The sequence below is a fragment of the Ceratotherium simum genome, chromosome 13 (assembly GCF_057802395.1).
Source record: "Ceratotherium simum simum isolate JZ-2026a chromosome 13, ASM5780239v1, whole genome shotgun sequence".
Classification (NCBI taxonomy): Eukaryota; Metazoa; Chordata; class Mammalia; order Perissodactyla; family Rhinocerotidae; genus Ceratotherium; species Ceratotherium simum.
In genome coordinates, this window is record NC_141912.1 from 3350479 (window position 1) to 3366040 (window position 15562).

General features: G+C 47.5%; 1 protein-coding gene across 1 annotated transcript in view; it reads right to left on the bottom strand.

The window, feature by feature from the left end:
* SLC22A23 (solute carrier family 22 member 23) overlaps positions 1-15562 on the bottom strand; it is a 167110-nt gene that overhangs the window by 22791 nt on the left and 128757 nt on the right. Inside the window, exon 5 of the mRNA XM_087437935.1 lies at positions 849-976. Within this exon, the coding sequence (XP_087294061.1) occupies positions 849-976 (128 nt within the window). The remainder of the gene's footprint in view (positions 1-848; positions 977-15562) is intronic.

Genomic DNA, 15562 nt, shown 5'->3' on the forward strand with positions numbered 1-15562 from the left:
TTTTTTCTGGGACAAGGGCCTTCAGATTATTTTCCTGGAAAATTTTGTGACCATAGTACTATCTATACCAGGTCTTCAGGTTGTGGCAGTGGCTCAGAGCTTGGGCTTCGTCTATCTGGGGATTCAAAAGGAGGTCTGTACACCTCGTGCATCAGAATTTCTTCTAGTGCTTATGAAAAGAGCAAGTCCTTGGGGCTTACTCCCAATCTCTGGATCACCTGAGGGCAGCCCGGGAGGGGCCCAGGAGTCAGGATTTTAACAACCTCCTGGTGATACCTGTGGATCCCCAGCCTGGAAGGCCCAGTCTAGTTTGTGGCGATGCTCCTGATACACACGAATTCTATGCATCTGGACCACTACACACAAACACTTCACTTTTCCACTTCAGTTGCCCAACAAATAGGTCATGACAGAAATAGATAAAGGAAAGTCATACTTGGGAAAAGAGAGGTGGTGAGGGCCAGCCGCACCCCATGCCAGGACTCTGCCGGCATTTAGACCTGGCAGGCAGGCAAGGCTGTGTGCCAGACCTGGGTTTCAGCCCTCCCAAATATTCCCCTGATGATCAGGTGCTGATCAGGCTCAGGCCTCACTTCTGGGTTTGGACAGGCTCTGGGGGCACCACAGTATGTGAGACTTGATCAGAAAAGAATCCAACACCCAGACGGTGGAGAGAGTCTCAGTTCACTCACATTCCTAGTCTAGCTGCAGACCAGCCATCACAGGAAGTCAAACAGCTAGCCGAGGCAGCTGCTTGCTAAAACAAAACCCACCCACGCACCAGGGACTGTTCCATGGGGACTCCTGGTCCAGGACAGGGCCACAGGCTGAAGCGGACATGCACTCACCGGCCATCACCCCTTTGATGTCACTCTCGGGGCTCATGCAATTCTTCTGTGTGAAGTGCAGGATCAGCTTCTTCGCAGACTCAAACTGCTGGGTAGCCATCAGCCACCGGAGGGACTCGGGGAATATCCTTGAAAGATACAAAGGGAAGCGGTGAATGTCTTCCATTCGGCAGGGCATCAAGAAGCACAGCTCCCTCAGGGGCCTGCAGGCGCTGCATTCGAGTGGCATTCCCTTTATGCCCACGCTGTGGAGGGCTGAGGACTGCTCAGGATTCTCCCTAGCCAATCAGGAGAGAGAAAACTGCAGGCACTGGAATGTTTCTAATTTTGTTTTAGAAAGTGTAAAAACTGAGATTTTTAAACTGTGGCAGATAGGAACAACATCCTACCAACTGTGTCATGAAATCAGTATATACTTTTCAAAATATCAGGGATTTCTAAAGCATGCTTAAGCAATTCATCGAAGGGCTGCTTTTGTTATATTGTCACAAAAAACAAATATTAATAAAATGATTTTAAGTCTAAACAAATGCCCCCAATACTAGCAACCTGATGTTTATTTTCAGGTTTTGAACATTTGAAGGCTCGCTTTCACAGGGTTGACCCACAGAATTACCTTCACCTTGCTGCTAACTGCATGTCACATGTCCCTGCGATGATGCCATCACACAGTGGTTTTCAAGTTTTATTGTCAACAGATGCCTTGTTTGTTTGCTTGTTCTTAGGATGAAATCTTATGAGGAGCCCCAATAGAAAAAGTCCCCCAAACCCATGTTTTATTATCAATGCATTTTGTAAGTTTACATTTATGACAATATTTACAAGTCAGTCCAAGAGCACAATGTGCCTGTTTGGAGCAGGGGTCAGCTCACCTTTTCTGTAAAAGTCCAAACAGTCAATATTTTATGGGCCATACGGTCTCTGCCATACCTCCTTAACTCCGCCTTGTGCACAAGCAGCTACAGACAACACACACAGGAGTGGGTGTGGCTGTGTTCCTGAGAACTTCATTATAAAACAGGTGGCACACCTGATTGGGAGAAGCAAAAACTGGAAACCAAAGTTAAAGATGACAGTCGTAGGCTTTGTCAGCCCGGTGCTCCAGTGATCACTGATTTTTACTTCAGTTACATAGTATCAAAGAGTTATGACTGACGCTGATAAGAAGTTAACATTGTAAGGACCCAGTGCCTGCCCTGCAAGCTCAGGAGAGTCTCTAAAGTAATCCAGAAGCTGGAAAAAGTTATTAGTGGTAACTGTTTATTTCAGAGTCACATTACTAATGATATCTAGTAGCTGCTGTCTTTCTCCTACCTATCTGAACAAAAATCAAGTTTCTATTTGCTTGTGACGGTATTTTGCAGAAACAGCCAGGCAGGTTCTCACTGAATTCCGTGGTACAATTGGGATGGTCTGATCTGAATGTTAATCCCTGCCAGGAGACCTGGGAGACTTCTCAAAGAGGTAAAAGCCACCCTCCTGTGCAGCGGCATGGAGGCACAGGGGGCCCACGTGCTGATGCAGAGGAGGTGTGGCCCAGGCGTTAAGACAGACACAGAGAGTCTCCTCTCATTACATAGAGGAGCCCAATTGGAAAGCCACTAAAACATATGTTTCAAATTGTAGAAGCTAATTTTCTTTTCTTTTAATAATCAAAGTTAATGTTTGTTTTACTGGCCTCTAGTTTTTACAAATTAATTTTGAATAATATAATTCAAGCAAACAGAAACATTCAGAATATTACATGACATCAATATTATATAGATATTAACATCTTGCCATGTTTTTATCCGATTTTTTTTTTTTATGAGGAAGATTAACCCTGAGCTAACATCCGACGCCAATCTTCCCCTTTTTTTGCTGAGGAAGATTGGCCCTGGGCTAACATCCATGCCCATCTTTCTCTACTTTACATGGGACGCCGCCACAGCGTGGCTTGACAAGTGGTCCGTCGGTCCGAGCCCAGGATCCAAACCTGCGAGCCTGGGGCCGCCAAGGCGGAGTGCGTGAACTTAACTGCTATGCCACTGGGCTGGCCCCCAGATCTTTTTTTTATAATGAAATAACCTAGCACAAATGCTAAACTCTATAGCTCTCATCTATATTATTTCCATCTTTTTGATCTATTTGGGTTTCTTGTCTTTTTCCAATTTCTTGAGATGGACACATAGATCATTAATTCTTCTTTTCTCATAAATGCATTTCAGACTTCCAATTTTCATCTAGGTATCATCTTAGCTACATTCACCAGTTTTGATATGTAATTCTTGCTGTCATTTGATTCTAAATATTTTGTGATTTCTATCAGGATTTCTCCTTACCTATGATATATATATACACACACACATAACATTTCCAAACATACAGGCTTTGAGATGGGCTAGTGGTGGGGTTGCAATCTCGAGTCATTAATTTTTAATTTTATTAAATCATTATGAGAAAACAGTCTGCGTTACTGGGCTCACTGGTACTCCTTGGGACCGGCTTTGTGACACAAGATATGATCCATCTTTATACATCTTCCATTTGTTCATGCAGGGTTCCATACACAGGCATTAAATCAAGCTTACTCTTTGTGTTGTTCTTTCTCTAATCTGTCTGATCAAGTTGTCAAGCTCTGAGAAGTGGGTCAGTCTGCTCCTTTGACTAGATTTTAGGTCCTGATTTGGGTTGAACTCTCCTCGCACGGGCTGTTCTGAGCAGCAGGCCCCCCGGTGGGTGATGGCAGGGCCCTCGGTATTGATCAGAGGCACTTCTACGAGCAACACTGGAGAGGCTGGCTGGAGAGACTCAGGCCAGCTGAGAAGCGTCTCCGATTTCAAGATGCCCCATATGACGACCCACAGCGTGGCAGGCCACCTGCCACTGCACTTGACTACTGGGCTCAGCAGCAGTGTGGAGCCTTGCTGGCTCTCCGTGGCCATGGCTTGAGTGTGGCACAGGAGCGGGTGGACTGTGGCGTGCTGTCCAGTGGGGGAGCAGTGCAGGCCTCATCACCAACACCAGCGCCATGCTGCCACCTTCTTCACAAGACACAGGGACAAGCAGTTTGAATGGACTTAGCCACTTCAGGAGAATCTCTTTAAAAGGTCTCTCAGAAAACCATTTAACAGGTAGATCTGACAGCACAGGTTGTCTTGCGGGTAGTCTCTGAAGTGTAAAATAAGCGATACAACACCTGAAAGTTTTGAGTCCTTCTAAAATAACTTACATCAAATGTTTATGGAACTAACTCCACAGCAGGGAATGGATTTTGAAAATCAAGACCGTAAACAAATGCAGTGCAGGGAAGAAGAAGTCCAGAGGGCAGGAGGTGCAGGGGGAGCCAGCCAGCTCCACCTCCCCCAGGGCGGGATCCCCTGACACCCAGCGCTGCTGGCTCAGGGCGAGTCAACAGGCAAGGGAGTGTCACCCGCCACAGCCACAATGGTTTCCTGTCCCGGGAAAGCCGCAGTCCTCTTCCTGGATCCATCCTAAAGCTCCACCTGCAGGGAGGGGCGGGGGTGGGGGAGCTGCGGCAGTGCTCCTTAGACAGTGATCCCCGAGTGGGAGGTGAGACAGCTCCAGGGAAACACAGAGTGACGCACGTGTATTTGATGTCATTTTGTCTTCAAGGTAAAGCCCTGCATTATGAATAAAAGGCTGACATTTTTGTTACTGAAATCCCATCAGTCTGGGCATTAATCCCAGTGAGGACAGTGCTCACTCTTGCCAGGACCCACAGAGCCCTCGCCCTTTAGAAGAGTCTCCTTTTCCCAGGTTTCCAGGCCGCAGACAGAGACCAGAGTCCCACAGGGAAGGCCTTATGTGTAGTTGGGCAGCACTCGGGCCTCAGGGATGCTGCCCTGCCCCTGAGTGGCTTGTCACCCTCTATCACTTGTTTTTGTCACCCCTAAATTATGCCTAAAGACAAGAGAGTTTAGATAACTAAAAATTGATAAAAATACATAAATGGCCTTAAGAGAAATGATAATGAGCAAATTTCTTCCTAAAGAATCTTTGAGAATTGCAAAGCCTGTAGAAAAGGCCTCGAGGCTAGCACCATTCACAAAAGCATGCGGGATCTGAGGATCTAAGAAGTGGAGGTGGCCTCTTCTGGAGCTCACACATTCGTTTGGTCACCAGGTCATTTTTTTCTAATATGTACTGAGCACTGTCACTACAAATACATCCCAGATGGATACATCCCTGACCTCAAGGAAACTAAGAGTCCTGTAGAAGGAGATCTCTGTGAATAAATAGCTAGATAGATAAACAAAGTAAGTAAACACACACCCTACAGATTTACAAGTGATTTGGATAGAAGCCCAGACAGTATGGACACAATGGGGGCTACAGAAGAGAGCCGGCAGTTCTAGGAAGGGGCATAGGGGACGGCCAGGGAAGGCTTGTAGAGGTGGCAGAATGCTCGGACTATCTGGGGAGATGAGCAGTGCTGGGCAGAGCGTGCTGTGGGGCGCATGTGGGGACAGGACCCAGAGGGCCACTGTGCAACAGCACGTGGTGTTCGGGGCACGGCAAGCTGGTACAGCTAGAGTGCTGGATATGAGATGAGGAGAGAGGAGGCCAGGGGAGAGAGGCAGGGCCCAGGCACTGGAGGATCCTGAGTGCTACAGAGTCTACTAAGCAGCAGCCGTCAGACCAGAACGAACCGCAATAAAGCAATAGCGCTTTCCCAGGAGATCTGGCTATGAGATAATGGGCGGACTCCCACTAGCCACACAACCCTGTTTCCAGTGGTAAACACCTTCCCCATGGCTGGATTTACAATCCCCAGGCACTGTTCTACACATTTCCAAGTATTTAATTCTTTCAAGCTCACTATGTAGTAGTAATAGGAGCCCCATTTCACAGGTGGGAAAACTCAGGCAAAGAGTTCAAGCACATCATCCAGATTCCAGAGCTGTTAAATGGTGGAGCTGAATTTGAACCCAGGCAGGGTGACTCATCCTTCACCTCAGTGGACACAGCAGAGAAACAAACCCCATGTGCCTGCACGGCATGCAGACGACTGAGGCTTGGGAGGTACTGCTCTAGCGATGCTTCCTCAGGTGTCCAGAATGCCACACACCCAAAGGGCACACATATGGAATACTGAGGTCTCACGATGCTCTCTATGGATTTAAATTTGCTGCAAAGTCATAAAGAACTCATTGGATTGTCGGCCTGTGAGAAAGCCCAGAGATGGCTATTCTAGTTTAGATAATGTGCAGTGGCCACATTAGGGGAATTTAATGAAATCTCTCCCGACAAGTACATAATGTAATAATGACAGGCAAATTAAAAAGCCGCCAACAGCCCAGGACCCGGGAGGGACGTAGCTGAACCTCAGAGAAATCAACCATTTGGACAAAAATAAAAGAGCATGGTAGGCCACACCTCCTGGTGCATCCTCACGTGTGAGTGGTGAGACAATGACCTTGAGGATGAACCTCCACAACCATGAAAGGTAACTGGACGCAAAAGCCACAGGGGCTTCTCTGGGAGATAGCCTTGCAGTTGGCTGCTAGAAGCGGCTGTGGCGATGGGAAAAGGAAGTGGTCCATGGAGCCAAGAGCAGAACAGGAAGCTTCGAAAGCTGGAAGTATTTAATTCTTTCAAGCTCATTATGTGGTATTATTATTATCCCTCTTTTACAGATGGGAAAACCAAGGCACAGAAAGTTCCAGCACGCTGCCCAGATTACAAAGCTATTAAGTGGCAGAGCTGCATTTGAACCCAGACAGCCTGATTCGAGATTTTCAGGCTGGGATTGCTCTAAGCTAGGAGGTTCAAGGAGCCCCAGGGCTTCTGCAGGAAGGATATGGGCAAAACTAAAAGTCTCTCCTGGTCCTGCTCAAGTCCTAACCCCCTGCAGGAAGCGAGGGGCATGGTAGGGGCAAACGGAGAGCAGTGCCAGGCTGAGGGCTCGCCTCCTCCTGCTCAGCTCACGGGTCTGACGGACCTCCCACCCAAGGCAGAGGACGAGGAGTCCTCGGGCCTTCTCCAACAGATGTTCAGAATGGTTAGAAGATCCACCACTCCTGTTCACAATCCCAGAATCCAAAAGGTTCTGAAATCCCAACACTTTTTCATTTCACTTGGCAACGAAACCTGAGAAAGCTGAACTCACTGGAGGCAGACCTGGAGCTAGGGGACCTCCCGTGAGCCGCCTGCGGCTTCAGGCATCGCTCCTCACGAGGAGCACGGACACCTCACTGCAGAAACATCCCGTATCTGAGGCCCAGCAGCGAAAGCCTGTGGCGGGGGTGCGACGCTATCCAGCATTTCGGATAGGCAATGGTGTTGCTGCCTGTGGACGGCGCACACGGCTGCGGGCGGTGCGGGCAGCGCTCTGCCTGACTCACCAGATGTCCCAGTCGGAGGCGGGAGCATCACCAGCAGTGAGTTACAGCTGAGCAAACTCAAGTGGAAGACTTTAGCTACAAAATTAATTTTTAATCAAGCAAATCACAGATACATCCATTCTCTACTTAAAAATTAAAATATTCCAGAGAAGACAAAAGCCCTCCTTGACTTTTTGCCACAGTCCTGGCACCCCTGCTCCCCTCTTCCCCACTAGGGGCTAATCCCTCGCCCAGTGGGTGCATATCCTTCCAATCACACTCCGGGCACCTGTACACCCATATATCTCAGTGCCCCCTTCACTATATCACACTGCCCCCACTTCCAGTAGAAAATGACAGTTTTACTCTCAAAAATTCCCTTCTTTCCAGACTGGCACACATTTGCCCATCCGGTGGTCTGGAGACTGTCAACCCTAAGTGCTATGCACAGTGGTCTCTATCCTGAGGTCCTGGACAAAACCCACACTAACTTCCTACCTGTGAGCTGAGGACCCTAATGCAAGGTTGATCCAACCTCAGAACAATCTGAGCCATATCATTTTCCAGTGTGCTCCTGGAACATAAAGCCACTGCATGGATCTACAGGTCACTTATCCTGTGGCCTCAATTATTCTACAAAAAGCCAAGAACTAGAAATTAAGTGAAAAAGGCCTCTGATTGAATAACATGGAGGTTACAGAGGCCATCCACTGAAAACAGAGTTTCTTCAGAGAAGAACTCTGAGGTTCTCCTCAGACAACTAATTCTAGATTAGAAAGCCCCAGACCACCGCCAGGGATGGGGAAAGGCCGCTGGGAGCAGAGTGGGCACACTGACTCAGAGAAGACAGCAGGACAGCCCCCAACATGGGAAAGCACAGATGTTCCAACCTCGATCAGGTAGGAACAAGACTTCATATACCACGGACCCTTTTGAAGGCTCACACTACTGTAACGCAGATGTGCCTGATGCCATAATGAAAACCACGAGAAGGCAAAGTTACAAAACTGATCTTCAGAGTCAGAAGGGGTCTCTGATTTGCACCTAACCCAGCCCCTCAGTGCACAGCCGATGAGCTGAGCCCCTACAGTGCCGTCCCAGAGGGAACTGTATGGCAGGGTCACACCTGGAACTTGGTCTTTACACCCCTAGACCAGTGTAATTTTCTCCACATCACACTATGTTTATAGTATTGCTTAAGAAGCAGGAAAAAAATATTTTAGAAAGATGCCCATCAAATAGCTACAATAAAGTGTTGATTCTTAAAAAGTTACATGCAAAATTTATTTGCATGGAAACATTTTCCCAATGGTATCATGTAAATGATGTTACTATATCAAGACAGAACAATTTTCCATGTTTTCCTAATTCACACCACTAGATGGTTGTTCCTCGAGGCTGCGTCTCAGTGTGCAGTTCAAACAAGGGGAGCCCTGTCTGCCCCCCGATTCACACAGGCTTTCAGACCACGATACGTTATGACTTAAGAGGAATGTGTTGCTTCTGATACACTTTCCCATCTTTGTCTTCATTCCTGCTTTTTCTGTTATTTGGCTAAGTCTCAAGCCCATCTGATGTACATTCATGGATCTGTTCTCCAACTTAGTCCCTGTAACCTGTAAAGTCACTCAGTAGAACCAGCAATTAAAACTCAGTACTGTGATCCTTTCATAATACTATGAAGTTGATATTTTTTTCCTTGACATTTAAAAATAAAATCAAGTATTCCTTCTACCTAACTGGAGAATCTGACACAGACAAGTATACTCTCTAGGCTGCCTTCTTGCTAATTCATTTAGCACCCTCTCTGATACAATGCCAACTTGGCAATTCCCTACACTAAAAGCATGTCTATCCTCTTTAAGTTACTGTACTAAAACATTTACTCATAAAGAAAATATAGGGAGGAAATAAGATTAACTGCTAATACTTTACTAATTTTATCCTCAAGTCATTTGTTCTTCTGAAGTATTTAGTTTTAGGGTGACACACGTGTAGACAGGTACGCCTTCACATTTGTGATGCAACATTCCATCATTCATGGAGCAAATGTGTACTGAGCATCATTAACCTGCCAGCAGAGAAAAACTCGTAAGTTAATGAATGCCTTACAGGGTAAGAGCTTCTATCAAATAGGTGACTACGTGCAGAGCAAAGGACATGGGGCAGACTGGAGGAGCGGGGCCATGAAAGGCTTTGTAGAGATGAAGTTTCTCTGAATGTGTGTGTCAAACAAGTCGTAGACTGTACCAAAGGTGCTTTTGATTTAAAGAGGTGATTCCAGCTGTTGACACTGGGGTGTTACCAACGATCACAGCGTTATGAAATTCTGAAAAGATTCTCAACATAAAAAAATTAAGTCAAAGTCTAGAATTGAATGAAATATCAGTTGGGAGAATATCTTAAGTTTCTGTTTCAAGGCTCTTACAAGAATATAGGTTGGTTCCAGTAGATAAGCTTTCAGTTGGATTTTTTTTAACTTTAGTTCTGTTTGGTGTAAAAAAAAAAAATAAGGTAAGTAGGTTCAGTTCAGGGGATAGCAAAAGGATATGAATTATCTCTTTTTAACAAAAATTCAAGTTCGTGATATGAGTTAAATTTAGTAATTTAGGGAGAAGGGATGAGTATCATGACATCAAATAAAAATTGGCTCTTAGGACGGTTATACCCCAAAGTCTTCCTAAGGTAAATGAACTCAAATCTCTTTGTAGAACAAAGAATTCTTTCATAATTTAAATGGTCATCCCACTAATCTATCTGTCACATAAACTCGGAACTTTGTGTCTCTCTTTTTTTCAAAATGATATACAGCTAAGCTCCATAATTCTCCCACTATAGAAAAATTACGGAGGGAATGTGGGTTCATATACCGGTGTTGTGACCTGGGGCAAGTCACCTCACCCTCTGGGGCTCAGTTTCCCTGCATCTGTAGAACGGGGTGGGGAGGGGGTGTGGAATGACAACAAGCGACCTAAAATCCCACCCCATCAGCAAATCCCAAAATATCGATTTAAAGAACATTTTGATCTCACTTTTAATTGCTCATTCCACTTTTACCATTGCAACGTGGGCTACCATTTTTATTATACGTTTGTTTTTTGTCAGTATTACCTAATCTTTCCCCATCTAAATAATTTGTAGACAAATAGGATTTGACTAAAAAAAATTTTTGCTTTAAGTTTCCTGTAAGTCTCCCAAAATAATATCTGATAAACTGTAAAAATAATTACTGCAGGTTTATTTGAGCTCCCAGAGACTATATGCTTTTTATGATTCACCTCTTCCACGTTCCTTTGAGGAAAACACCCTCCTGGGTGACTGACCTGTGGTGTAACTGGGTTCAGTGTCCCACCTCGTGTGCGGGGATCCTGAGCCCTTATTTCGCCTGTCACAGAGTTTGCATAACGTGGAATTTTGACCCCTTTTTGAAATAAAACTGTTTGAGGGAGGAAGGTGTTGTGTTTCTCAAGTGTGCATGGGCAAGAAAAAAAGGCTGATAACTGCTGGAATGAATAAATATATAATTTTTAAAGGGTCTTTTAAAATCGTTTCAACAAGGACAAGAACCAAAATCAATCCATCCCCTTAACAAATTTTTATTGAGTGCCCATTAGGGATGGCACTGATACCCCAGTAATTTTAAGAAACGTTTTTGTAAATGTTAAACAACATACTAAATAAAAGAGAGGAACTAGAGGAGAAGATCTTCCTGTGTGAGGAGCGTGGCTGTGTGCCAAGCATCCACTGCTCTTGGTGCCCAGGGGTCCCCCGCTGCCCAGCATTTCGTGTCCCATCCCTGTGGCCCAGCAGCACCAAGAAATGTTAACAATTAGTGTTATTCTGGCCAAAATATCTCTGAGGATATTTAAAAGAGCCAGTGATATTTAGGGCCATTTACACATTGGAATTGTTAGTAAATTTTTTTTGCTGGATATTTATCTAACCTGAGGACATTCAAATGATTTACAATGGTGTTTTTCTTCATACTTTTCTTCCTAAGGGTTTTCATTGTTTTACTCCTTGACCTGCTGAATTCCTCATGACGGTGGCTCTAGCTACCTCTGCTTCAAGGTTTATCTTTCATTTGGGGAACCGATACTAGTACTTATTCTCCAACATCAGGCAGGCAGCCTGACCTTCCTCTTACTTCCCCGTCACCTCCCAGACCGGCTGTTGTCTTCTTACTGCTTTCCCAGATGTTTCAATGATCACACTGATTGCCAGCAGCCCTTGTTTCTCCTCAGAATGAAATTCCAACTGAACAAAGTGGGTTAATAATTCACCGTCTTCACACATCTCCCACACACCTGCTATTCTTTCCCAAAGCAGTTCACGCAAAACACGTTAGGTGAGTCCAAGATGAGCATCCTCCCTAAGTGAGTACTTGGCTAAACGTCTTTGGGAGTGTGTGAAAGAAACCCGCACCCAACGGTTTGGGCTTTCTGCTCTTCTGAGAGTGCCAGAGACACACCCACTGCTGACCGTGTGGAGTGGGGGGAAACAAGGGGGAGGACCCTCTCCCTCCCAAGAACCTCGGTCGCGGGCCATAGTTTGAGATTCCAAAATGTACGTGCGTATAGGTTTATGTTCTCATAGTGCAGATAAGAGGGTTAGATCCAGACCGAGATGTCGTCTCCTTCCTTCATCAGTTTCAGGAATTCCTATGATTTCTGCTGTCTGGGACAATCCGGACAACTTTGCTGTCCGCAGTGGAACTGGACTGGACAGCCAGGTCCTGTGCGATCTCTCACTGACCCTCAAGGATGGCGTCTGCTTCATTTCCCTACAGAACTGAGAAACCTCTTCTTAGCAGAAGTGTGTGTGCTCCACGGCCGACTCAGGTCTCCTCTACAGCCCTGTGACAACATCTTTGTTCCACGTGTACCAGGTCCCTTATTCCGCAGGCAGGACGTCTGGCTTCTTCTGTGATGGGTAGCCAGGTTTACAACAGCACTCCTCCAACTTGAGTGCTCCTGAGCATCCCCGGAGGGCTTCTTAAACCACAGCGTGAGGCCTGCCCCCAGACATTCTGACTCAGTAGGCCTGGGGTGGGGTCTGAGAGTTTGTGTTTCTACAAGCTCCCGGTGGGGGGGTGGGGGGGTGATGCTGCGGCTGCTCCAGGGACCACACTTCGAGAAGCACTGACATTTGAAAACCAGTTTTCTTGCTTCTTTTTGTTGAGGAAGATTGTCCCTGAGCTACCGTCTGTGCCCATCTTCCTCTATTTTGTATGTGGGACGCAGCCACAGCATGGCTGATGAGTGGTGTGGTTCTGCGCCTGAGATCCGAACCTGCCACCGAAGCGGAGCACACAAACTTAACCACTACGCCACCAGGCTGGCCCTATGAAAACCAGTTTTTAATAACTTTCCCACACTTCTGAGTGTCTCGGTGAAGCTTTCTGATGCCCTGGTTTCCCTGGCTAAAAACAGGAATAATCCCACCAACTGCCTGTTCCTACCTAATCCAAAAGTATTGTGGTTAATGTCACCTCACACACAGAAGCTTGCAGCTGATCTCGGGAAAAGTATGTCCCTAAAATTTTAAGACACAGTCAAATCAGCATATGTTACAGTGCATCTGCCAGAAGGCACAGGATGTAAAAGGTGTGATGTTTCCCTTCCTTGCAGAGCTGTTCCACGAGGCAGGATGATACTCGACCCCTAGCAATCGCTGCCTGAAGAAGGGCGGATGCTCCCACATTGCATCAAGAGCCCTCACTGGGGACCTTACTGAATCGCCATCAGGACTGTCCCCTAGCACATGCCAGGTCCAAAGCAGATGTGCACACAGGTTTTTATGAATAATTACATGGACTCAGCACGCTTAATTTACATCTTAAGGTGTGGTGATGGCATGCACCAGCATTTTGGAGAGTGGCACTAACATCTTCATCATCTCTCGGAATTCTTACTTCCCACTATTTCCTCCAAAACACTTGAGATAGACACCTGTGGGCAGCCCTCCCCACCACCTTCTCACCCCTGTGTCGTTCCAGCTGTGTGTGAGTGCCGCCCAGACCACCCGACACCACCACCTTCTCACCCCTGTGTCTTTCCAGCTGTGTGTGAGTGCCGCCCAGACCACCCGACACCACCACCTTCTCACCCCTGTGTCGTTCCAGCTGTGTGTGAGTGCCGCCCAGACCACCCGACACCACCACCTTCTCACCCCTGTGTCGTTCCAGCTGTGTGTGAGTGCCGCCCAGACCACCCGACACCACCACCTTCTCACCCCTGTGTCGTTCCAGCTGGGTGTGAGTGCCGCCCTGACCACCCGACACCACCACCTTCTCACCCCTGTGTCGTTCCAGCTGTGTGTGAGTGCCGCCCAGACCACCCGACACCACCACCTTCTCACCCCTGTGTCTTTCCAGCTGTGTGTGAGTGCCGCCCAGACAACCCGACACCACCACCTTCTCACCCCTGTGTCGTTCCAGCTGTGTGTGAGTGCTGCCCAGACCACCCGACACCACCACCTTCTCACCCCTGTGTCGTTCCAGCTGGGTGTGAGTGCCGCCCAGACCACTCGACACCACCAGTTCCACGCAGCACCTTCCTGACTCTCCACCCTGCACTTTCCCTGGATGTTTTCTTACACAGACCTGGGCCCGCAACACAGTGACCCACGTTGTGCCTTGCACAAGGGCTCCTGGCTGAGGGAGGCACTCTGTCACAGAGCTGTGTGTCCTGGAGCAGGCTGCAGCCACCTGGAAGGGACACCTTTTGTACAACGGTACAATTAGAAGCAGCAGCCCTTCCAACCAGCCCCCTCTTCTATTCTGGCATCATCTGCCACTTCCCAGCACATGTAGGCAGAGTTTCTCTTAGATTCTTCCTTCCTCTTGTATTTTGGATTTTGAATCTTTCCCCCTTCATTTGTTTTCTGTGACCCTGGAAGAATTCCACATTTATTCCGGAAAAAGGATTGGTCAGTATGACTTCCTCCTAGATTAGCACTGAAGCTCTGCTGCCCTATCTGAAGTGATAATGAATGCCCGAGCAAGCATCTCTCTTTGGTCCCGGTGTCCTGAGGTACAAAGGCCGTGTGGATCTGAGCTTCAGGCATTGGCATCCATCAGTGGAATCACCCACTACCTCTGACAGGTAAAAATATTCACAAGTACCCTCTCTTCTTCTCTTCTTGCTTCATGACAATGTGCCTAAAACATGATGGAGTACCAACGTCCGAGAAAGCACATCCTTTCCTTCTCTTGGGCCCCTCAGCTGAAGCTCTTCCTTTACCTAAAGCCCATAGGGAAACAACAGCTGGCTGTGCCTGGACCTGGAGGTTATGAGCATCCCCAGGCAGCTCGTACAATGATACTAATCTCGTATCTTGGCTCCACTTGCTGGGGCACAAATCATTCACACATCACATCCTCCCCATAACCAGAATCCACCTGTACTCACTACAGCACCCGCCAACCCCGGGCGCATCATACCTCTGCTGCTGCCACCTCTTCCTGGCTGGCGTCTCCTGCACCAGGCTCACTTCATTCTGGTGCATTCTGTAACTCTGTAGCTGCCGTAGGGCTGTGTATTAATCATGCCTTTTTATAGCCTGTATTTTCTGTAAAGACTGCCCCTCTCAGGGTTACCCAGTTCCTAGAGACAGCAAACAACTAACCTGTGAGCCCACCTTCCAAGTACAAACCAACGGATCCAGAGCCCACACTCCAGCACCTCGTCCATGGGGTGCTCACACTCCAGGCACTATCCCCTGCCCTAACCACCCCAGGGCCAAATACCAGACAACTAGGGGCAGTCCCTATGCCCCAGAGCCTGCTGAAATTACTCAAACCAGCCAATCCTAAGTCTGCTCACCCCATCTTCCCCACAGAAACCACAACAAATGCTCCTGCCCACGTTTCCCTCCCCCCACCCCTCCCTCTGCCTCCTGCTTGACCCTGGTGCATCCCTGTGTGGCCCCTCATGACATGATGTGCCCCCTCCTCTTGGGATCTGAGAGTGACAAGCCGTCTTCTCAGTGGCTGTTGTCTCCTGATCTGTTGGCCTCACCATGCCTGGATGATAATAAATCCTACACTTTAAAACAGGCTGCGGGGGCCGGCCCAGTGGCATAGTGGTTAAGTTTGCACACTTGGCTTTGGTGGCCCGGGGTTTGCAAGCTCAGATCCCAGGCGCGGACCGACACACCACTTGTCAAGCCACGCTGTGGCGGCATCCCATATAAAGTAGAGGAAGATGGGCAGGGATGTTAGCCCAGGGTCAATCTTCCTCAGCAAAAAGAGGATTGGCATCGGATGTTAGGTCAGGACTGATCTTCTTCACAAACAAAACAACACAACACAACACAACACAGGCTCCGGTTTCAGTCAAGTCTCTAAGCTCTTCACAGTGGCTCCTCCATTGCCCTCAAGAACAA